The 23,616-nt window shown below is 37.0% G+C and overlaps 2 protein-coding genes across 5 annotated transcripts in view; one reads left to right on the top strand and one right to left on the bottom strand.

The window, feature by feature from the left end:
• The window catches only part of LOC102226274 (netrin receptor UNC5C-like), a 155,263-nt gene extending 151,825 nt beyond the window's left edge, over positions 1-3,438 (top strand). For all 3 annotated transcript variants that reach the window (XM_023338084.1, XM_023338082.1, XM_023338081.1), the window contains one exon: positions 1,616-3,438. In XM_023338084.1, coding sequence (XP_023193852.1) covers positions 1,616-1,775 — 160 coding nt within the window. In that variant the 3' untranslated portion in view covers positions 1,776-3,438. The remainder of the gene's footprint in view (positions 1-1,615) is intronic.
• Positions 3,439-5,433: 1,995 nt separating this feature from the next.
• The window catches only part of LOC102226015 (bone morphogenetic protein receptor type-1B-like), a 47,672-nt gene continuing 29,489 nt past the window's right edge, over positions 5,434-23,616 (bottom strand). For both annotated transcript variants that reach the window (XM_023338643.1, XM_005810098.2), the window contains 11 exons: positions 23,029-23,316; positions 12,526-12,676; positions 11,452-11,554; positions 10,849-10,951; positions 9,367-9,460; positions 9,142-9,286; positions 8,069-8,261; positions 7,695-7,992; positions 7,411-7,586; positions 7,197-7,327; positions 5,434-6,109 (listed from right to left, as the gene is read on the bottom strand). In XM_023338643.1, the coding sequence (XP_023194411.1) occupies positions 5,984-6,109; positions 7,197-7,327; positions 7,411-7,586; positions 7,695-7,992; positions 8,069-8,261; positions 9,142-9,286; positions 9,367-9,460; positions 10,849-10,951; positions 11,452-11,554; positions 12,526-12,676; positions 23,029-23,119 (1,611 nt within the window). In that variant the 5' untranslated portion in view covers positions 23,120-23,316 and the 3' untranslated portion in view covers positions 5,434-5,983. The remainder of the gene's footprint in view (positions 6,110-7,196; positions 7,328-7,410; positions 7,587-7,694; positions 7,993-8,068; positions 8,262-9,141; positions 9,287-9,366; positions 9,461-10,848; positions 10,952-11,451; positions 11,555-12,525; positions 12,677-23,028; positions 23,317-23,616) is intronic.

Here is a 23,616-nt window from a genome sequence, read left to right as displayed (position 1 = left end):
AGTGGAATGAATACAGGTATCCTAAAATTTTGTAGATATTTCTGATATTTAGAATTTTAATCGCTGGATAGAGCTTTTGTACATTTTAGGTTTGCAAAAACATAAATGTAAAATCTAAAATATTGTGCCAAGTAAGTTAAACCTTATTTCTCAAAGTGATTTTGATTAAATCCCTGTAAGATCTCAGTTTTCACTGGTAATAAGCATCAGAAAGCAAAAGTGAATTGATCCATCGTAGTCATGGTTACTTATCTCACCTTTTATTTATATGAGCCAAAAATATCCAAGAGGAAAATAAGAATCAGCTACTAGCACCTAATTTATTCAGACATACAAGACCCTCTTCATCAATGTAAAAAAAGTCTAAAAGTATTAAAATATCTTAACACCATAATATCTCATTTTAATCAAATGGGCAAAGCATCCTGACGAAGGAATAATTGTATTCAACGTTCTACTTTTCTAAGTTTATTAAACTGTGTGGCAACTTTAACTTGTAATTCAAGACTTCCCCTTCAGTACACTGTAAATACGGCTTTCAAGGAATGATTTCTTGATTGCTCTTCAAAATGGGAAAGACTAGAGAACATGGCATTCACAGATGCATGTCAATATACAATTTAGTAAATCACTAAGAAGTTAGATACTTGTTTAAACATACCCATCTTTACATTCACATCAACTTTAAAAGGATAAACAAAACTGGAGCTGTGTTGAAGGCTAGTTTTTATCTTTCTGCTGCAAACAGCAAGGAGGATGGTAAGGAAGGTCACAAAAAAAAAAAGTCTCAAAAGATCTTGGCTTGAGATTCATGCGTCCATGTCATCAAGCGTCAATAAGAGCAATTCATTTGTAGGTTTCTGTTTATGTCTTTCCCCAGGCATGCTGCTGATAATTGTGGGGAGTATCAAATCTTAAAATCTACACAACTATTCATGTTGTTCCTGCTCTGTTCTGGCAGAAATTGCTAAAGTCTCTTCTTGAGCAGCTGTAGAATATTTTTAGTCTTTTGGTGAAGAAAAGTGTTGTTGATGTTTTAATTAATGAAGATCACAGAAAATAAGAATGATCAGCTAGCCAAGTTCCTGACTAATAATTAATTTAGCCTTCAATTGACTTTTGATGATTTGACCATTAAATAATTAAACGGTGAATTAAAAACGGCAAGAGTTTGAATGTTTTCCAAAGCAGAAAAAACTTATTTCATCTTCAACTTTTTAAAGAAAAATCTAAATAATTCTTTGGAGGGACTTCTGTTTTATAATTTGTAAAACTGGCAGACTAGTATATAACAAAATAATTTTTGGGAAAAGACATAGTTTAAAAGTGAAGTATGTGTGGCTCAATTGCTTGATGGGTTTAATTAGAGAGAATTTGATCATTTGAGTTTTTGCCTTGCCTCATCTATATTTTATTATTTTGAGAGATTTAAAAAGTGTATTTAAAATGTATACAGATCAATAAAAAAGCAGCACATTTGTATATATTAAGTTTCCTGGAAACATTTGAATACCTCACCAACCATTTACTCAACAAAGAAGCAGCTAATATTCATTTACCTCTCAGCATGTTTCCTTACACATTCCTTCTTGTTTCTCTATAATCTTTCATTTAGGTATCTGAACTACTTCGCCACCAAATCTAGTCCTACAGGAGTGATCCTGGACTTGTGGGAGGCACAGCATTTTCCCGATGGCAACCTCAGCCGCCTGGCCCAGGTACTGGAAGAGATGGGTCGCCACGACAGCCTCGTTCCTGCTGCGACTGAGCACTGACGTCTGCTTATATCCGAAGAGGAAGAAGATAAAAACAGCAGTAAGGAAGAGAGGAGTTAAAGGCAAGACTTTGATTTTGGAATCTCAGTGGAAAATGCTCTTTCGCACTTCTAAAAGCTACCTGAGAGCACGCTGATAGAGGTGGAAGTATCGAAACAGCCAGGTCTGCTCAGGCATGACCCAGTTAAACATTGGCAACAAAAGGGTGTAAAAACCTGGAGAGCAAACATGAACCCTTGCCAGTCACTTTTCTGGCTGATCCTTCCTCTCTCTGGTGCAACAGTTTGATATTTTTGGCTCTAGTTTCCTTGGAAACAGCTGTCCGGTTGTTTGGATGGATTTTGTTGCCGATTCCCTCACAGTATACAAGTAACTATCGACAAGAGGTCAGTGGATCAAAGGAGGACTGGGTTCAGAGAGAGCATCACTCAGCCATCTAAGTCAATATTCTGCAATCCTTGATAACACAGTATTTAACAATATACATATTTGTGCTTGTTTTTTTATTTCATTCTGCCTGTTAGTATGTTGCGGAATCCTTTAATTTAGTTGCATTTTCTTTCTTTGTGTCACAGCACCACCTGGTGGACACTCACGAAAGTAAGCGTCAGAAAAACAAAGCGAAAAAGAACATTTTCACATTTGTTGTAATAATAATTCCTATTATTTAGTGTTATATATTATTGTTGAGTTTTTATTATGTATGCAACCTTTTTTTTACAACATTTTGGTTATTTCTAATCTTATTTTTTTTTATTAATTTTCAAAGTTCCTCCCCTTGCTACTCTTTTTTTGTAGAAATTAGATTTGGTATGAAAGCCTACATAATATCCCATGCAGAAGAACATAATAAGAATGACACTAATGACTTTTATGATCAGAATTTCCACAACTCGATCCTGTGATCAAACAACTTTATTTTTGTAGGACCAATGTGGCTGGAAATAGCTGCTTTCTACCAAAAAATGGAGACGTAAGATGTGAGGGTCAGTTTAACCTGAAAGTTAATCAGTTAAGTCTTGTGTTACTTTGTGTTTGGAGTCAAATCACATTCTTCAGCACTTTGATACAAAGGCTAAGATTTTAACTGATTTAAAAGTTTGTACATTAAACGACAGAAGCCATCAGTGTCGTGATGACGCTGATTATGTGCATATTAATTATTGATAGCTATAAATGCGACATTCCTTTAATGAAGCGAGAACTTGCGACTTTTCCAGTGTTCTTCATTCTTTTCTCTTTTTTTTTCAATTATATTTGTCCAAGTTTTTGTAAAGCTGTCTATGCAAACTCTGCATCCTTTCGAAACAATCTATTCATTTATCAGTGGGCTAGCCTTTGCATTACCTGATTGTCCTTCAGCTTCATGATTAATGTGCATAGCGAGAATGTAGCCTGTTTGTTTCTGGCACTCATGATGTTCCTCGCTTGCGTTTCATCTGTCGAGTTACTGTAAAAAGTGTAAGAAAGAATTTTTAAGACTGATAATAAATTATATTTATATGCAACAATATAAATGAAGCATTCTTGTTTGAATTTCTGGAACTGCAGAGCAATGTTTCAGAGGAGATTGTTATCCTGTGGGCACAAATTTTGTCCAAACATTTTTGTACTTGTAAACCCAACTTTGTAACATTATGAAATAAAATTCCTGAAAAAGTCAGGTTTGTGTATCTGTAGAAAAGGTTTTTTTTTTGTTGCTGTTGTTGTTGATCCAGTTTCGTGTAGCTTACCATATGATTACAGGCAAAGCAGAAATAAAAATGTGTAACTCCACTGCTTGGATCTGCTTCTTGAGATCCAAGTGCAAATTTCCCTCATGATTTTTATGTCTCAAACTGAGTGGACAGTGGCAAACCCAACTGGCCAATCTAGAGTTGAAAAGTGTCAAAATTATTGCTTTTGATTGGCCAGTTTGCTTTGCTAACATAGCGAGCTTGGGGCACAGAAATTAGGCTAACAGAGGGACAACTAGTGGGTAACTGCTATGCAGCAGGTCCATCTCTTTTCTGATTGGCCAGTTATATTTTTTTGCTTAGTTTCCGTGATGCACAGAGATGTGGCAGAATAATTTATTTTCTGATTTTTTCAGTTTGGGTTTGTACTACAATCAGCTTAAAGTGGAGTGACTGTCTCAAAACCGTGACATCTAGAGTCTGGTTGATATAACAAACCCGGAGTACATCTGGGATGCAAGAAAACAATTTGTCTTCTGGTTCGCCAGTTGGATTTTTCATTGAGCAATCAGCTTGTGGTAAAGAAATTGCAATAAGAAAGCAACATCTAGAGGAGAGCTGAGCGGCAACTAATCAGTCTGCCTTATGATAAGCCAGTTTGTTTGGCACTGTCCATTTGGAGTTGAATAATCATCTTGAGGCGCAGAAATTGTGACAAAAAGAGTAAAATTTAGAAAGGATCCTACTTAAACTCTCACCTTACTGGCAAGTTTGATTTTTTTTTACATAAACAGCTTTATACCAAAGGAAGCACACCAAGGCATCAGCTAAAAGAAGCAGAGGCGAGGTAAAAAAAAACAATAAATCAGACTCTCTTCTGAGTGGTCAGTTTCACAGCAACCAATCAGGCTGAGGTACAGACATATCCTAAGGGCAGTTGGGAGGCAACAAAACAATGTTCACCATGAGGCAAATTATTAAAAAAAGGGACATTCAGGCATCTGAGATCCAAAAAAACATTCGCTGTCCTCTTTAGACAGTATGATTTTCTAACATAATTAGTTGTGCTAAATGGGAGACAACTAGCGGTAAGCTGCATATGTCTAATCTGATTGGTTAATTTCATTTTAGCCAAACCAGAAATTTTAATAAACACGTAAAAGACAACTGATTTTCAAAACCTGCCTTGTCAAGTCTCCAGATGTCCACAAACAGCACAAAACTGAACAAATACAAATTGTATCTATAGGAACATATACTTCAAAAGCAGTTTGCTCATCTAACTTCACAAGCTTCAGTATCTCATCATTTTATTGTACAAGTTTACAAAGCTTGATTTGCTCGTGCATAGTTTTTATTATAATTTGAGCCCTATTCCACTCCTATATATTTCACATTGTGTGGTGAGCAGTGGGCTTATACGTATATACTAGTATATCTAATAAGCCCACAGCTTATATATTCATTAAAAAAGATAAAAACCATAGCATTATTCAGTATCACTGCATAACACAGTTCATACTCTAGAACTTTCCTGGAACTAAAAAGATACATGTGTTACCTTTTCTAAACTCAGCAATTACTTTCCATTTGCATACCTGGTATCTTCAGGAAATATCTGGAAAGTCCCATGAAGTATGTGGTAAAGAACTGATGCCAGCTAAACTTCCCACGTACCTTTTCTTACCTTGCAAATTCAAAACATACCCCAGTCAAAGTCACCAAGCAGTTTCTGAAAGTAATTCCAGGAGATGAACCAGCATCTCCTGGAATTAGTAGATGTATTTTCACCTACATTTTAGAAAAGTAGGTGAAAATACCGAAAAATAAATAATGCCTTTGGGGAAAATACCTGAAAGAAATCTTGAAGCTCTGGAAAGAAACCTTTATGTTTTGGTTAGGTTCAGATGAACTTTGTAAAAATTTACTGTAATTTAAAAATGATACAAAGATGACAGACTTGGCTTGGAAGGTCAGAAAATCTTAGTTTAATTTTGAAACAAATAAACTTAAAAAATACATTATGAGGAACAAAATTACACAATAAAAAATATATATATTCAATATTTGTTTGACTATGAGGCCACTTGTCTTAGAATTATATAGGCTGAAGCTACCATCATGTTGAATGTGAACTCTACATGCAACGAGTCTCACAAAACTCATGGAAATAAAAATCACTCAAACACATAAAGAGCAGTTGTGACAGCACAAAAGACTGCTCAGAATACTGCTGTATGGCTTCAGGAAGGAGGTTGCAGCGGCATCCTCACTGGAACCTGCAGGGCCGCTCTTTGGCCGGGCAAACACTCCGCTTTCACAGAAAGCACAATCTGAGGACAGACGTCTGCTAAATCTTTTTCTTGACATTCTTCTTGGCTCCATTATCGCCTATCCTGCATGCCAGTGTCTTTTGTCCGATCATTCACAGTCTCTTTATTTTCCCTTTCTTCGATTGGTCATTTTAAGAGGTCTGTGCCAGTGGCAGTGACAAGTCTGTAGGTGAGAAGAAAGCATCTCTCTGATTCTCCGTCACAGTTTGATGTCTTGGGACTCTAACATCTTCGCAAGGGTCTTCTTCACCCGGAGGGCTGTGAGGCGACAAGCCGGGTTGTGAGCCCAGCACTCTGACATCAGTTTCCCCATCTGCCGTAGACACTGAAGACACACATCAATTTAACATTAGAAATACCAGAACAGAAAAACAAATAAATACAATTCTCATCAGGCTACAAATGAATCCAGCACCATTTTTAGTCATGTCTAAACAGCCTTAAAAGAAACATTTCTTTTATGGCAGTACCTACAGTACATCTCAGTAATAAAATTTTGAGAAAATGGCAACAGGAAAATATCTACCCGTCTAATTACTAAAATTAGAACAATATAGGTTTACAGCTTAAGACAATTAGCAGTATGGCAACATAAGGCTGGAAGAAGTCCCAGTGTTGTCTGGCAACCATGCAAGGACAGAAGGATGATAAAAGCAGCAAAAAAAAAAAATCTCAGAAGCTCACTCTATACACTGCAGCAATAAAAGATGCTAGTGAACAGCAGTATTCTTTAAAGTGAGAGATTATGCTAGAGCACTAAAAGATAAATTTATTTTATAGCCTTTGTTAACATCTTCATAAGGGGTGACAATGGCAGGAGGTGATAGGTGTATATCACCTTCTAACGACAAATATTTAATGTTTACATAAATTGAAAGAACAAAAAAAAAACTCCCTCTGAAAGAAAATATGGTGATTTTGTTCTCCAGTTAAAAATAAACATACTAACACTTAATAAATATGCTTTATATCAAAGTGAAATCCTTCATCTTAAAAAATATATACTTGTTAAGAGGATAACACATAAATCCTTATGAAGATTATAAACACATTAAACCGAAAACAAAGCGAAATTCTAAATATTTTCTTGGAATGTAATCAGCATCTTAAAACTGAGGTACTAACAGTTTGCAGTTTGTTTGACAGACCTTTGTAGGAGTAGGAAGAATAAAGAGTATAGAAACACAGATGGCGGAATAAAGGTTTTACATGTTGCTATTGCTGTAAAAAGTTTTATTTGAGGAAAAAACCATCTGGTGCCTTAATAAAATTAGAGGTTAGGTAAAGCTATTTAAATGAAGCAATTTCTTTCTTTTAACGTCCAACATAAAATCTACCCAAAGCAGAATGTACATTTGCATTACTAAATTGGCAGCTGGCAGCTGATAGTAATCAAAAACAATAAATAGTACCTCATTGCTGCTCCAGTGATTTGCAATCGAAGGTCTTTGCTTCTTAATGCAGACCACCTCCCTCATGTCTTCATACGAAGGGTCAGTGGGCACGAGGTCATGATAGGGCAGCTGATGTTCTTCAACAACACCTTTAAGAAAGTCAATGTCCTCTGTCATCATTAGCAATAAAACATCGGAATGAGTTCTGGTGACTAAAGTACGTTTTTCTGACCTCCAGAGGTGCATCGCCGCACCACTTCCCAAAGAATGAGACCAAAACTGTACATGTCTGCCATGATGAAGGACTGGAAGGTGGTCATGTTCAGGGTCTCGTCCAGCACTTCAGGTGGCATGTAGCGCTTGGTCCCAACTCGTAGGTTAGGAGGGATGTCTACCTCATTGGTGTCACTGAAAGCCACAATGAGAACATAATTATGCTTCAGGACGCACTTATTCTGCCTTCTATTAATCTGCATCAAAACAACTGTTCTATGACCCCAGGAAGGCCTCCCATACCTGTTAAACTTGACAGCAAGCCCAAGGTCGGCAATACAGCAGAAGCCGTTCTTTTTCACCAGGACGTTTTTGCTCTTTAGGTCTCGGTGTGCTATAGCAGGTTTGCCCTGTGTGCCGTAGATCTCTGTGTGCAGGTGGCAAAGGCCTGAGATGGAGGAATAAGCCAGTTTCAGCAGAGCGCTGACATCTAAGGTGTTGGAGTTGAGGTAGTCGTACAGGGATCCGTTCTCATGGTAGTCTGTAATCAGGTACAGCTGAGTCCACGAGCCGGTTCCTTTAATGTCAGCTGCGATGAATCCTGCAGACGAGACAGGTTGGATGAGGGGAGGAGGAACAAACACCAGCAGAAAAACCACTGGGTTCTGTCGACCTACCCAGTATGTTGTCATGCCTCATCAGGAAGGTCTGATAAATTTCTGTTTCTCTGAACCAGCTCTCCTCCTCAGTTGTGAAGAAGACTTTGACAGCCACTCTCTCCCCTCTCCATTTGCCCATCCACACTTCTCCATATCGGCCTTTTCCGATCTGTTTAACCATCTGAATCTGCTTGGCGATGGTCCGCTGAACCTTTCAACGTAACACAAGCAGTTTCGTTTTCTTCAGCTTCTTCCAAATGGTTTTTATATTTTGTTGAGTTATAACTACAAACGTCTATGTATGTTGTAGGTATTTTAAACTAATACAAAGTAGAACATTTTTAAATCTAAAGCTCCCCCGAGTCAATGCTTTCTTGAATAACACAAAACCTTCTTCAATTACAGCTGCAAGTTGTTTAGAGTTTTTCTCTAGAAGATTTTCACATCTAGAAACTCCTGGGGAGAATCTGTGAACATGGGTTTTTATGTCCGCCTTTGGATTCTCACTTGCCTTTAGGTCTGGGCTTTGACTAGACCATTCTACATGTGGATCTGGTTGTAGGTATACCAATGGCAGTTTCTGACATGACTTATATGGGCAGTTTCACATTGTGGAATTAGACAAGGGAAGGCAAGAGCACAATTTAAAAAAATAAAACTTATCTTTCACTTGCACCCAAAACAAGTTTTCAACTGCTTTTAAGCATATGCTGTCAAATGTGTTAGATTTACTTTGTGTAAAGTTAACACATTTACACAGAGTAAATCTGGCTAAACCTAAATGTGTGGGATACTTTTCATACTTTTCTTTGTAAAAGATTTTGAAGATGTGAAGCATGTTTTTGGTGATTCCTATTAGTTGTGTTACAGTTGGAGGCTCTTAAAATTAATATTTTATGAACATTTTATGATGAAATGGTTTGCAAATCATGCAAAACTTCTTTACAACTGGGTTGCATCACCTCTTCTTACAACAGCACTTGGGATTTCAATAGACCACTCATTGAAAATTTCCCTTGTCTTTCTAGAGAAGCACATTTAACCTATTTAAACATGCCAAGACATTTTAAGATGCTGTTTTTATTTCATACCAGCAGAGGGAGTCCTGATCCAGACCCGGAGCCGGCACTGCGGGAGTGCTCTATCAGATCCTTCAGAGTCTCCCCGGGAGGAATGTATGTCTCATCCTGCTCCAGGTCGATATTGTAGTGCGGCCGCGATGTCTGTCGCTTATATCTGCCATGGAGAGGGAAAGAAGGATTGGTTTAGCAAGTATAAATGTATTGGCTTATAATGTTCATAAAGGCATTTTGTACCTGAAATAGCAGAGGACGAGAACGACACAAAAGATGCTGCAAACTGCCACTGAAATGAACAGGGCTATGTACTGGATGCTGCTGTCTACGTATTCTGAAAGAAAAAAGTGGAACAAGAGTAAAAAAATAAAAAGTTATTTCTGTCCTTGATTTAAAGGAGCACAGAGGAGGGTTGGTAAAATGTTACTGATTAATAGAGGATGACACTCTCTCTTATCAACTTAGGAATCGTTCTAATTGTGAGTGGCAGGGTCGAGCTACTCCCCTTCTATCCCCTTCGGTTTTACTCATGCACACCGCCCACCCCACCACCACCACCCTTCCACCTCCCGCACCGTGCTTTCACAGCCCGTTATCGATCACATCCCGTTCCTGAATCCCACGGATTGCGTGTCACAGTGACATACATCGCTGCAGAAACCCCAGGGGCCCAAAACGGCTCCAGAGCTCTGGCCTTTCTGTCTCGGTGCTGTCAATCACAGACACACACACTGAAGAGGCTGCAGATGCTTCATGGAAAACAAAAGCTAAAGGACTATAAACAAGATGTACTTAATTTGACTTGCGTTAATTATTTCATTGAAAAAAGATTGGCAAATACTCACCTTGTGCAGCACAAAAAGTGCAAATTTAACACTTTTTTATAACACCAATGTTAAAAAATGTCACACAATGTGATTTTTAACATCTTCTTCCATTAGAAATGATGCTGGTTTGCTTCTTGTCTTTCCAAATTTACAAAAAAAAATCTAACTACATCAAAATAAAACCATGAGTATTTAAATTTGCAGAAGTATTCCTATCTCTTGGACATTTTTTAGCAATTATGCAAAGAAATACAGTATATTTCTTAATTATGTATGTTTAACTTCCAACTTCATGATTATGGGATACGCTTACGTTCTGATTTATCACATAAAGTCTCACCAAAGTAATTTGTTGTTTTAAAGGAATAAAATGTAAAGAGTTTGCAGGTTATGAACACTTTTGCAGAACAGTGCATGATCGGCCCTGCCAGCATCCCAAAAAAGCATAACACTCTATTTGTCTACAGCTGAGGTGAGAAATCAGATGGCCAATAGAGTCTTGAATGTACTTGCAAAAGCAACATGTTGAGTGTTTTTGAAAAAGGCAGAAAAGAGAACGAATGCGTGTGTTTGTGCGTGTGTGTTGGCTCGCCATGGAGTGACAGATGGACATATACCTCACATCCGTCCTGAGGCAAGAAACTCAAGCAGGCCCTGGGGAGAGCCTGTCCTTTTCATTACTGAGTGAGAAAACAAGCCAAGTCTGCACTCTGCTCCACCTGCCACTCTCTCCTCTGCTTCTCCAGAGCAGCAGGAGTCATGTCCCCTCCAGCAACACACTGTGGTTAGTAACAGTTTAAAATGGCAGTGTCCATCACCGACCCAGCGTTGGCCCGATTGAAGCCACTTTAAAAACCTTAGAGTGCGGCAAGTTTCACTGTGTGACTTAAACTACCTGATGTGATTAGCGGAGGAAGCGTTGGATGTAGTTTTCTGTTGCAGTAGTCATGATCGCCGCAACACTGGAGAGCTCTCTGGGAGCGTGTACTCAAAGTATCCTTTAAAAACACAAAAAATACATATCTTAACAATTAGATGAATATTAGAAATATTTGTGAAAAAAATTAAAAAATAAAAAACTCAGAGCCAAAAGATACAATGCCTTGCAAAAGTTTTTGTCACATTTGGATATTAATTTATAACTTATACAAGATTTTTTACAAAATATGTGACATACATTGTATTTCAGTCAATATTTGGTCACAATTCCAGCTGTAAGTTCTTTAAAGTATGTCTCTACCAGCTGAAGACACATTTTTGACCACCGTTACACTCATTTCTGCCAAGTGGTTCATGCTGAGTCAAATTGCATGAAGAGTTTTTGTTAACCAATATTTGCAATTCCTGCCACTTTTTCAATTGGATGTAGATCAGTGGTGGTGGATAACATAGGTCACATGGGCAGTTGCCAGGGTCAGCATTAGTAAATTACCTAACAGTGTCTGACGATGAAGGAAGCATGATAAATATTGTGAAACATACGTGCATAAAAACTTACTTTGCACTGAAACTCAGAGCCAGCCAGCGCCAAACAACCTGTGCTGAATACAGCATGACCCCCCTCCTCTCTTGTAACCATGGCGAAGCAGAAACCATTGGTCCTGAAATCAATGCACACAAGTCATTACCTGAACAATCAACAATTACAGGTGTATCATACATTAAATATATAAAAGTTTGAAAGATGCATATTATAATTTAATAAACTGAACTTTTAATTGTTGTAAAACTTTATAAATAACATACAAAGGAAAAAGGTAATTTTACATTTACTATGACTGTAAAGTTTTCTTAAAAATTATTCTAGTAATATTAACTTCAATTTGATTTTTTTGGTAACACTTTATTTGAAGGGGTGTGCATAAGACTGACACGAGACTGTCAGAAGTATGAAATAACACCTGTTATGAACAAAAAATAGTTCTCATGAATGCTTATGACTGTTATCATGAAGTGTCATTTGGTAAATAATGACACTTTTAATGCAAAGTTGACCATTTTAATGGACTTTTTATGCAAGCTTTAAGGAAACTTTCCATTAAAAGTGTTATTACTTACTAAATAATTCAAAGTTGGCACTTTCAATAAACCTTTAATGCAACTTTTAGTGCACTTTTCCATTAAAAATGTAATTTACCAAATGACACTTCATGACAACAGTCGTAAACGTTTATGAAGAGTCATTCATGTTCATGACATGTGTTATGTCATGTTTATGACAGACTCATGTCAGACTCACGCCCACCCCCTTAAAATAAGGTGTTACCAAAAAATCTAATTGAAGTTAATAGTATTAGAACAATTTTTATGGAAATGTTACAGTCTAGTGTTTTTTTTTCTAATTTCTTTAATGCAAGACAAGATTTCCAAGATTGAATCAAACATTCTGCGCAAGTCAACTAAATGGTTAGTTCATCTTTCTATTTATTGCACACAAAGATTTAACATCAATTTTCATCTTTCTAATAATGGTCGACAGCTAATTTTTTACATTATACATGTAATTAGGCTCATTATACAGTAATTTCATTTTTCTGTGTGTAAGCATGTAGGGGTGTGTACTCCAGCATACATGCAGGTGTTGTTGAAGGATCCATCGGGGCACTGAGGGTAGCAGTGGCACCGCTTAGCTGAAAGTGTGGCAGTGCTGCTGCTCTCCTCCAATGGCCCGTCCGATTCCTCCCTCCGTCCACTCCTCAGTAGCATGGTGTCCAAAAGGTTGGCTGTTTAGGTAAAAAAATGTTACTTTAAAAATACTAAAAGCTATAACAGAGAGAGACAGAAGAAGACAGATCAACAGAGGTATGCTTTACCTTTTAATATATAGGGTTTTGAAGTGTCGTCAGTATTTTATAAACTAATAATAGCATGGTCTAATCTCTGTTGTGTACACTTCAGAGATTTTAATTTATCTTAGAATCTGATAAAGACCAGATTATTTAGGCAGTAAAGCTCTTGAAGCCTCATCTCCATACCAAAGTTAATTTACTGGAATAATTCTCTTTAAAAAAGTAAAATTTATATGTACATTTATGACAGAGTGGGATATATTTCAAGAGTCTATTTACAATAATATTGATAATTGTTTCAGTTAATAAAACTTAAAAGTGTGAAAAAAGGATTTAACATCAGATCAATAATATCAGGATTTTTATTGTCCCTCTGCTTTACACATTATATTCGTTTACTACATCTTAATGTAAGAGTTTTCCTTTTAAATCTGATTTATTGGAGTAGGTTAGTTTTACCTTGTAATTTATTGTAATGCATCTATATGTAAGTTTCCTCTTAATCTAAGTGATGTTTCATTGTTACTTCTATGTAACGGTAAAAATGGCTTTTAAGCAAAACAGCCACCTCAAACATTTGCTATTTCATTATGATACCAATCATTTAAATAAAACAAAAGGCGATGGCTTACTTTAAATAAAACAAGTATTTTTCTGACATCAGTAGACTTATGCAACTTATCTGTATTTTGTCCACACTCAGCATCAATTAAATCTTAAATGACAATCCTATTACAGTCACTTATGAGATTCTCCCCAGGGTTTTTTTTTAATCCAAATTATTTTTTTACAGCATGTCACAAATAGACACGACATTAAAAACAAAATCTTTGATACCGTCAAGTTGTAAGCCAAAAGCTGAAACATTGGAAAAAATGACTCAAAGAGCAGATTACGTGTTTAACATGTTCTAAATGATTTAAATTAATGTATCTAAAAGCCAAGGATAGTCGTGGAAATTTCACGGCTGTCCAGCATCACACAGAATGACACAGGAAAGTTGGTCTCCAAGTTAATTTCCAAATGTACAGTTCTGTGCATTAACAAGTTCACAGAGAAGATATGAATACTTTAAATATCATGAAAGTTGATTCTCTGGATTAAATCCAACTCATGTTTTACTCATATCTGGTTCAACACCTGCCAAACTAACAATAGCAGCATATAATGTAAATTAAATGCTTATGTAAATTAAAACTAAGAAAATTATCAGAAATTGGTTATCTTGCAAGAAATAAACAGTTAAATTATTATTTAAAAATCACAATTAAGGAGGAATGCTTCTTTTTTAACAACAGAAGGTGCATGTAGTTCCTCTATGCAGAGTAAAACGAGTTCTGACAGCAGCTCATCCCTAAGGACGATTGTGGTCAGGAAGCTGAACAGTTCTGTGCCACACTAGATGGATGCCTTCATCGCAGTGAAAGTCTAACTTTCACTCCCTCACTCTCTTTAGTCTGCCAGGGTTTTTTTATACGGAGCCAGAAAGCAAGACAGAAGCACTCAGTTATAAATATAAGTTCAAAAACTTGGAGTTTTGTTTAGAAAAGACCTGCACAATCAAGGATGTTCACTTTGATTCTGTCAGTCATTTGTAAGAAAAGCTTCCCTTGATAGGTTTCATTATGCCGGGCGTAAGCAGATCTAAGCAGCCTGACAGCAGAGCAGCTACTGATAACGAGCGGTAAGTAAATCTCCAGAGAACTACGTAATCAAAGAGTGGTATAAACAGACTGACGTTCTTTAACTGCAACTCTGTGTCCATTCAGTGTAATCTGTGTTGCTGTTTCAGTCAGAGGGGAAGTTTTTGGAGCCGCTCAGATCCTCCCTAACAGCAACCGTTGTTTCGCTATCTCTCCCTAGTCAGATTTTATGAAAAAAAAATACTGTTTTCACTTTTTATTTTTCCTTTTATGTCAGAGGCAAGCATTCAAAGACAACAGGAGCAGGTTATGGACACTTCTGACTTGTAGTAAGCAGGTCATTCACTGAAAAATTTGATTCTTTCGCTGTTAAATGTTTAAAGCTGAAAATTCCCACTTTAATACAGATGCATGTTTCATGAACGTTGTCTTGAGGTTAATAAAAGGAAGACATGAATTTTGCATTTAGCAATGGACTTAAAAGTAGATAAATTATGTTATTTGATTTTGTAGCTTGTATGAAATAAAAAATGGACAAACTTTTGAAATTGACAGGTCAAAACTCAAAGACACAGTCTGATTAGAACTGCCTGTACCTTAATCTTACATTCAGGTAAAGTAGAAGTGATATAAAAAAAAACCTTGATTCAAATTTTTTTTAATTATACATTATGGTTTTACAGTAAAAAATTTATTAATTTTAAGGAAATGTGCAAATTTTACCTGAGGTGCCAGTGAATGTATCTATGCAGCCTCAGGTCAACAGCAGACTGCATAGATACAACATGTGCACAACATGTGTTTTCTTTATTACACTAAAGAACTTAATTTTAATACCAGACTAGGAAAAATATTGAAATGAAATGATAAATACAGTTCTAGTGCACCTGAAAAAGTGCACACCATTTGCTTTTTTCCTTCCTTCACTCCTGTTCTAAACATTCACACAGCTTTAAATTTGCTATGTCTGCGGCATGGCACACTCAAGGTCATCCTGAAACCAGATCTGTGTCCCCCACGCATTCCACAGGCGGCTCCTCAACGCTGACGTGATATAGCACACAAACATGGTCAAATTCTGGGAAATTTGGAGCGTGGAAGATGGGTGAATCATTCTAACTGCAGGAACTGGGACTGTAGCTCAGCGTCATTGTCAGAGGGTCTATAAACCTTCACAGTTTATGTGCTGCTGTTACTTGGCTCTTGTCTCTTTATCTCCAAATACAGTTTGGTTAATAATCTTGTCTGTCCTTCTCTCTATGGAAAAGAGCTTTCAATATGAACTGAGATAATGCACATAATCAATAATGCAACCAACAGTTCCTGAGTGTAGATAATTTGATAATCAGTAAATTGATCAATGCGTGACAAAGAGTTTCTTGTGTGAGTCCAGTGAGCGTGTCTCAGATTTCAAAGACAAGGGGTTCTGAAGGATTGCTCTGTGGTGTAACATTTAGACATGTGGGTCGAAACCGTGTACACAGGTTGACAAATTGATTGGCCCAAATTAGGATGAACACAATATTACACCATTTAAAAAAAAAAGACATTGAATCCCTTTCTTGAAGTTCAGTATTTGTGGATTCACCTATTTGCAGATTTTTCTGGAGAATGTGACTCCAAATTATTTGTGGAAAATTCACAGATTTATTCAATAGAGCATGTCAAAATCAAAAGAAACTATGGCTTGGGAAACTAAAATACCTACGTGCAATGCTACTTGACACGCTACTGGCTGCAATTTGGAGAGAAGCCAATCCAGGAGTGGCATTTATTTTTCTTGGTATTAATTGGCTGTAGCCCCAAGAGCAGAGATAAAGAAGACTGCAGATGTGAGTTTCTGTGGTAGTGCAAAAGCAATTACCAATGTTTGTATTACTGCATATTAAGATATATTTTGTGTTCAAACTACAATATAGAGGGCGTCTCAAGTATTTCTGGATTTGAGATGCTCTCTCAAGTCTAGGGCTTCATGGATGGTGGCTGTGGTCCCCAACGCCTGTGAATACCGTAGGATCTATTTTACTCAGTTTATTTAGTGGGAAGGTCAAAAAAAATTTATTTTACATTTCAGAGAATGTAAAAGAATATGTTATTGGGACACATAACATGCTAATTTTGGAAAGGAAATACTTACAAATAAACTGTTGCAGCATTCGCAGAGGCATCAGCTGCAAAGATGAACTGCTCCACTACTAACAACAATGATATTACTGCTCCCAAATTAGACTATCATGTGTAAACATAGTAAGCAAAAAACAGCTCTGTTTCATAAACAAGCCCATTGATTTTTCAAAGATCAGTTCAGGTGGTTCAGGCATATGATGAACATTTCTTTTTGTTTGGTGGTTGTTTTTTGTACAGAAAGAAAAATAGTTTAACTCAGCTATATTGAGTTAAAAAGGAGTTTGACAAGAAATACAATCTGACATGGCACTGCATCGTTGGCAGGAACTTTGGCAGCTATGTGACACACGAAACTAATTACACAAAAGGTTATTTTACCTTTAATGACATAATTATCAGGATTTGTTGGTATGTTACAGAGAGCTTCGGTTCAGACACAGACAATAGTGTCAATACTAGTCAATAAAATTAACAATTAGAGATCAATGCCATGATTAATGCTTCCAGAGATTAGAACGAAATGTCGACAGGAGGATTTTAGGTCAATAAAAAAGCTTTATAAAGTGCTCCCATAAACAGAACTGTTTCACTTGAGCAGCAGTTGCTTAATCTGTGAACTTTAAGACTGATCGCTCATCATCGAAGGTACCGAGGCAAACATGAGAGGGAAGGAGAGATAAGTTGCTCCAGGTGGCCATAATAAATAACTTCCTCAAAGAAGGCATCTTCCCTGGAGCCTCCAGAGTTCAGCCCGACTCTACTGGGGTCACACCCAGCCTGCAGGAGGGCCATGCATCCTCTTCCACCCTAACATCACACTACCATTCCTCCTAACCACCCCCCTGCAGGCTTCAAAGAACCTCTGCCACATAAGACACCTACACATGTGCAAACATCATACAAGAAAGCGCATTCCACGCCGTCTCGCTGCCTCTGCCGCTACACCCATTCTGGGTCATCTGTTTCCATCATGCCGTTTCCTTCAACCTGTTCCCTGTCTACCTGGTGAGACCGGCCTGCCTCGCCAGAAGGCTACAACCACCCACAAAGGGATCTTTGTGTCGCTGACCCTGCACCACATTACATTCTTGTGCCAAAGTCAGAGTCTAACTTTCAGGAATTCACACAGTTTGCATGGAGAAAATGTGGCGCATAGAGGTGAATACTGCATAGAGCTGCTAAATCAACAAATGTTTATTTAAACACAGACGGCATATTCAAAGCAAAATGAGGCCTGCAAACTAATAAGTAATGAGTAAAAATGGATTACACTGTGCACAGACAGTTGCATCTCAAATTGGAATATCATGGAAGAAGTAATTTATTCTAAACAGTTTTTTTCTGGTAATTTTAATAATTATGACTTACAGCCACTTGCATCCCAATATTTAGATCCTCAGACAACTGAAATGTTACATGAGACCAGTAGAAACAGATATATTTTTGTATTATTATGAGCCAGACAATTATAATAAAGACTGCTGACTAAGTTGTCTAACAGACAGTAAGCTGAGATGCATCTGGAGAGTACATGGACATACTGGCCTTCTGTAATTTATATCGTAACTGGCTTACAATCTTAATTGTAAGCCATAACAATCTTAATTAATGGCAATAAATGCAAAAACAATAACACAAATATATAATGTACGCAAATTAAATCTAATTACACTTGAATTTCAGTTTTTAGATTGAATTATTGAAAGAAAAAGTTTTCAATTGTATCATTATTTGACAAAATGCCCTTATTCTTAGGCTTCTGTCTTTCACACACAATTATGAACACAAAAAGCAAAGATGCTGTGTTTTTCTGTACGTTGTTGTGTGAGATTCAACACGCAACCTTGATCCCATCTTCTCTGATCATTTTTTTTAAACATTGTTTCCCCACAATTCCCAGCAATGCACCTCCCTGCTCCTCTATCTGTCTGAGTGGTCTGGACTTACTGGAAAAAAGCCACAATATGCTGGGGTTCATTACAGATGTACTGAAAGACTGCAACCATAGTCTCACCACAGTATGTTACTTTAGCCAACAACAATGCCTCTGATAAAAAAAGAAAAGGGGTATATGCTTCTATCTTTATGTACAAAAATTTCCATAAGATGAACTTAGTTTATTGGGAAGACTGAAAATAAGAGCTGAGTGTTTGAAAGTGTGCTCCACTTAAATTTTGAACATGTTGGAAACTATGAAACCCCACCTCCAAGAAAATCATTCTTACTGCTCATAACTAAGCCAAAATTATTGATACTTTCAGATTGAGTTTTAAAATGATTTTCAGTTTACCAACAAGTGTGTTTCTGGCAGGAGAGACGACCACCTCTCAAAAGACAGTAGAACAATGTAAAAGGAGGATCAGTTTTGAAATGAATATTTATATTTGAATGAAAAATAATATGTAAAAAACATTATTCCCAATCAAGTCTGGGATTACAACATCAATCAAGTCTCTCTTATAAATCCTGACCATCATTTTACATGTTTCCACTGTTATTTCAAAGATTTATGTGGTCCATGGGTGCCCCCTAGTGGTCCGCAAGATACTGCATGTAAACAAACTTTATTTACCGTGATGTGAGCTCAAAGTGCAGCTCATACAGCTAGTTTACCAAAGAATTGTCTTTAAAATTAATTATGGATAAGTGGCATAAAACCAGGTCACGCTAAAGAAAAGCTCAAGATACAAGCTCAGGAATAAACATAATCAGAGGAAGCCATACCTGCTGCTGAGAGTATTGATGTCATTCATGAGCAATTCAGTTTTTTTTTTAGGCTCTATGCCAGGAACAAGTCTCAGTTGGTGAGAACGTTTCTTTGTTTTTTACGGCTTTGCTTGCTGGTCACACGTCAACAGCTATTGTTATTTTTACTAATTAAAAATGACTAATCAAGTTAACTGAAAATGTAATTAAATTAATTTAATTAGTTAAATACAATAGATAAATACAAATGACAGAAATTGGTTTATAATTTTATGTTTAATGGCGCAGAAGAAGATTTTTGTTTCCGGCAAACCAACTCTATTTTTCTTTTGTTGTGCTAACAGATTACAAATAGCCCTAAATGTTATTAATACACACAACACTTGGTAGTAAAGAACAACTTCTTTTTTGATTTCCATGTGTTTGACATCCACACTTTCAGTCCACTTAAAATGCCCTGAGTGGATTCATGGCTTTGGTGGCCATTCACATTTACCAAACAGCATGGACGAACAAATAAAACAACAATAAGTACATTAAGAAACTAATATTTTCATTTCAGATTGTATAGTATGTTAAGATGTTATGTTATTGTGGGGCAATTTCAATTTAGGTGGTCTGAGTGTTTGTTAAATTGGTTAAGTGGTCCCCAGCTGGAAAAAGTTTGAGAAACACTTTAGGGGTATGAATAATTAGGCCTGGTTGATTTGGAATGCTTTCCCACCACCCAATACATTAAATAATTACTTGAAAGATTGCTTGTCCTATTTAATCTGGTTATTTGTATCTGCTTAAAATATAGTTACACATTTATGTCTGACACAAAAACAAAAAACTAAATGGGGCACAAGAATTAAACCAATCTGGAGATTCACAATGCAGATTTAGGAATGTTACAAACATGAGCTAGTACAGAACAACCATGCAAAGTTTTTCCTTCAAGGCTAGACTGACTGCTAGAAAAGCACACCTGCACTAGGATCAAATTCTGTGTGAGGGGAATCATATTCACATCCTTACAGGAAGCAGCTCACAGAAGGCTGAAAGAGCCCAGTGCTGCTGAAGACCAACTGCTGCCGTGTTGCAATGCTGGACCTCTATGGCACGCTGCACTCTGACCTTGCTGCATAACACTAACTTCCACACGCATCTTCGAAAGGAAGTGTCAAAGTCACATAGTAATTTAAGAGAATCCCAACAACTGGTATGGAAAAGTTTGAATATTTGCTTTGGATTCCAGGGTTTCTGATGGTAGTCATCAACAACCATATAAATCTGAGCTCACCTGCATTTGAATTCAAGATATATACAGAACTAGAGATGTTTCTTCCTCATATTGCAGTCTTTAATGTGAAAAAATCAAGACTGCTGTTTTATTTTCTAATAACACACTGATCACAGTTATCCCTTTCTCTTCCCTCATGTATTTCCAGCCATTGCACACACACAGATATGCAAAAAACACTCCTGCAGATAAAGTGTAGAATAATAAAAATTGCATTAAATAGGGGCATGTCAGTTGATTCAGACTGAGGACAAGCGGGTAAGAATTGCAAAGTTTCTCTCTTTTATCCTCATAAGCCTTTACAATCTCCATCTGTTATAAACATGCTGGATTTGGAAGGCATGCAGCCTTTTGGGAATACCAGAGTAAAGTATCTACATTCGCTAGGAAAACTAAACAAAACGGTTGTTTGAGTGATTTTTAGCTAACCATGCTAATTGCTAATATAAACTCAGAGTTTATATTATTTTAAAAAATATAAACTAGAGAGTTTAAAATGTCAATTCCATTGATTTTGGCTAAGTTTTAAAACAGTGACATCCTGTTAAATAACAACTACTTTCACACACATGCAGTATGATATGCAGTCTTCTCCTGACAGAGGTTTTAAAAACCACTCACAGGGGGAAGGCTTTCAAAATGCAATTTTATGTTTTTCTTTTATTGGAGTGCTTAAAAAGAAATCACAATCAGATAAAATTGTCAGGTCAAAGCATTAACATTTGTAAGGTGTTATTACCAGCTGGTTTCTCCTTTACAAAACCCACACACATGATCTCAAAGCCTGACATTTTGAATAAGAGAAATGGATTTGAATAACACAATTTAAAAAACTAAAGATAATACCAGCTTCGGTAGCAAATGTTTTAGTTTTGTGCTGCACCACCTCTGAATGACTGGGCTAGCATTCATCTATTTTCAGTGAACCTCACCAGGTTACAGAAACAGGTGGCAAACTGACCTTGCTGCCCAGATTTATGGCAACCTCCCACATGTTTAGCTCATTAGGGTGACCTGTTGAAGATCGAATCACAAAGAAACATGGTGGAACCCAACTTTGCAAAGAAATCTAAGATCCTTAGTCCATGTATTATTTGTTAGTCAGCAAAGGCAAAAATATAAACCTCATCCTCTGCTGGTTCCCATAGCTGTTGCTGGGAAAGTGGAAATCAATGTTTCTTTTGAGCTACTTTTTCCACTCCATCTTTCCACATTCTTTATATATTTGGGTGACTGTTGGGTTTCAGACCTAACTGAGTGTTTCAGCTCTTACTTCGGTCCATCCAGAAGAGATTGGGAGATTCTGTGAAGAAGCATTCATCAGTAGCTGAGGTATTTCTTGACCAACTGTGAAAGTTACATTTAGCTCAGAGCCACACTGTCAGTCTGGGATTTTACAGCTGGTCTTCAGTTTTGACACAATTTCAGCACAGAGAACCTTTGTGCAAGCTGTGAATTTATCCTTATCGTAACATGTAGGTAGATATCACTATTTCCAATATTTTTCACCAACTTTATCTGAACCCTGCTGAGTTTGAATTAACAAGTGAATAAAACGTTGAAACTTGGATCATTAAGGAATATCAGAAGAATAAAATAAGATACAGCTCAGTTAAGTACACATTAAGTATGAAACATAATAGAAATTAAATTAAGTAAAACAAAAGAGAAATTAAATTGAGATAAAAAGCATAAAAACAATTGATTTTTAAAGCTTACACCAAGAACAGAACAAGAAAGTAAAGAGTCATTGGCCCAAATGTCCTAGATCATCTTTTTATGTGAACGTCTATAAACATTTTGTGTTTGTTGGAACATGTGGGGCCCAAATGATAATTTTACGACTTGGCGTGGAACTGTGTGAGCATCGCTGCAAGCAATAATCTTCTTCACTCGGGGGATTCACTCTTTTTTTTGTTGCTAATTAATGAATCGACGAAATGTCTGTACTTTGAAGTTCAAAACAAAGTTTCTCTACTGAAAAATAAAAAAAGTAATTCATTTCTATGAAGGAGAAATAAATTCTATTGAAGATTGGAGTTTTATTGAATGTCAAGTACACATGATTTATGTTAAGATGCATATGTGGCTATAAAATACAAAATTCCAGAGCCTATTTTAGTCATTTTGAAAACATGATCTTTTTTTTCAAGGGCAAAGAGTCATTCTTAAGATGGGAACCTACCAAACCCCTGACATTGTCAAAAGCCTGTAGAGCGCAGTGACATGTTGGCATTCAAAGTGTCCATCCTTAAACAATTAGAGGGGTTTGGATCATCTCTCAATAGAGCTTATCCCTCATTAATACCAGAAGGGGGAAATTGATAGATAACCTCCCAGAAGTAACAATCAACCTGTCAGTTCAATGTGATCTCAAGCAAAACAAGAGAAAACATGATCAGCATGATGGGTCTCACAAAAGAATGAATATCAAAACTCAAAAAGAGAGGTACCTCATTTATAACAGTAATAGTGCAAGCATAAATATAGAGGAATTACAAGATGTTTTTCTGTGTGGCACTTACCGTCAGAACCACAGCTCAGAGATGCAAGTCCAGCCACCAGAATAACAGCTTGCCAGGCCCACTCTGCAGACAGCCACGCCACCACAACCATCCTGCCAGCTCTGGCTTCCTTCCAATCCCAGAGGTGCTGCCTCCTGCTCAAGAAGGTCTGCTTTTTTATCCTTTATGTGAAAAGGTTGGAGTCCTCTCCTTCTCCTTCTCGCAAGTGACTCCCACTCTACTTCTCAGCACTCCCAGGAACTTCTCACAGTTGCCTTGCAGCCTGCAGCAATCCTCCACACTGACAGCCTGGGAGAGACAGACATGGAGAAAGAAGATTGGGACAAAAGGAAAGGAGGGGGAAGAGGAGGGTGTTACTTCACTGCTCCCTCACTGTGTTATTTGTCCAGCTCTGTGGCAGCTTCACAGCAGAGGCAACAGCTGAGTATATCCACACATGTTCTGTCTGTTATTTCAAACACACACAAATGCATCACAAACTGAAAACTGAATGCACACAAATGCATTGCAAACTGAAAAGGCAGATGAAATGAAACAAAGCAGATGTAGCAAAAGGAAGTGAGGCATGGTCGTGAAGTTGCCTACAAA

This window comes from Xiphophorus maculatus, chromosome 8, assembly GCF_002775205.1.
Source record: "Xiphophorus maculatus strain JP 163 A chromosome 8, X_maculatus-5.0-male, whole genome shotgun sequence".
NCBI classification, from domain to species: Eukaryota; Metazoa; Chordata; class Actinopteri; order Cyprinodontiformes; family Poeciliidae; genus Xiphophorus; species Xiphophorus maculatus.
Note: the sequence above shows the minus strand (reverse complement) of the source record. Positions and strands in the feature narration are given on the sequence as shown.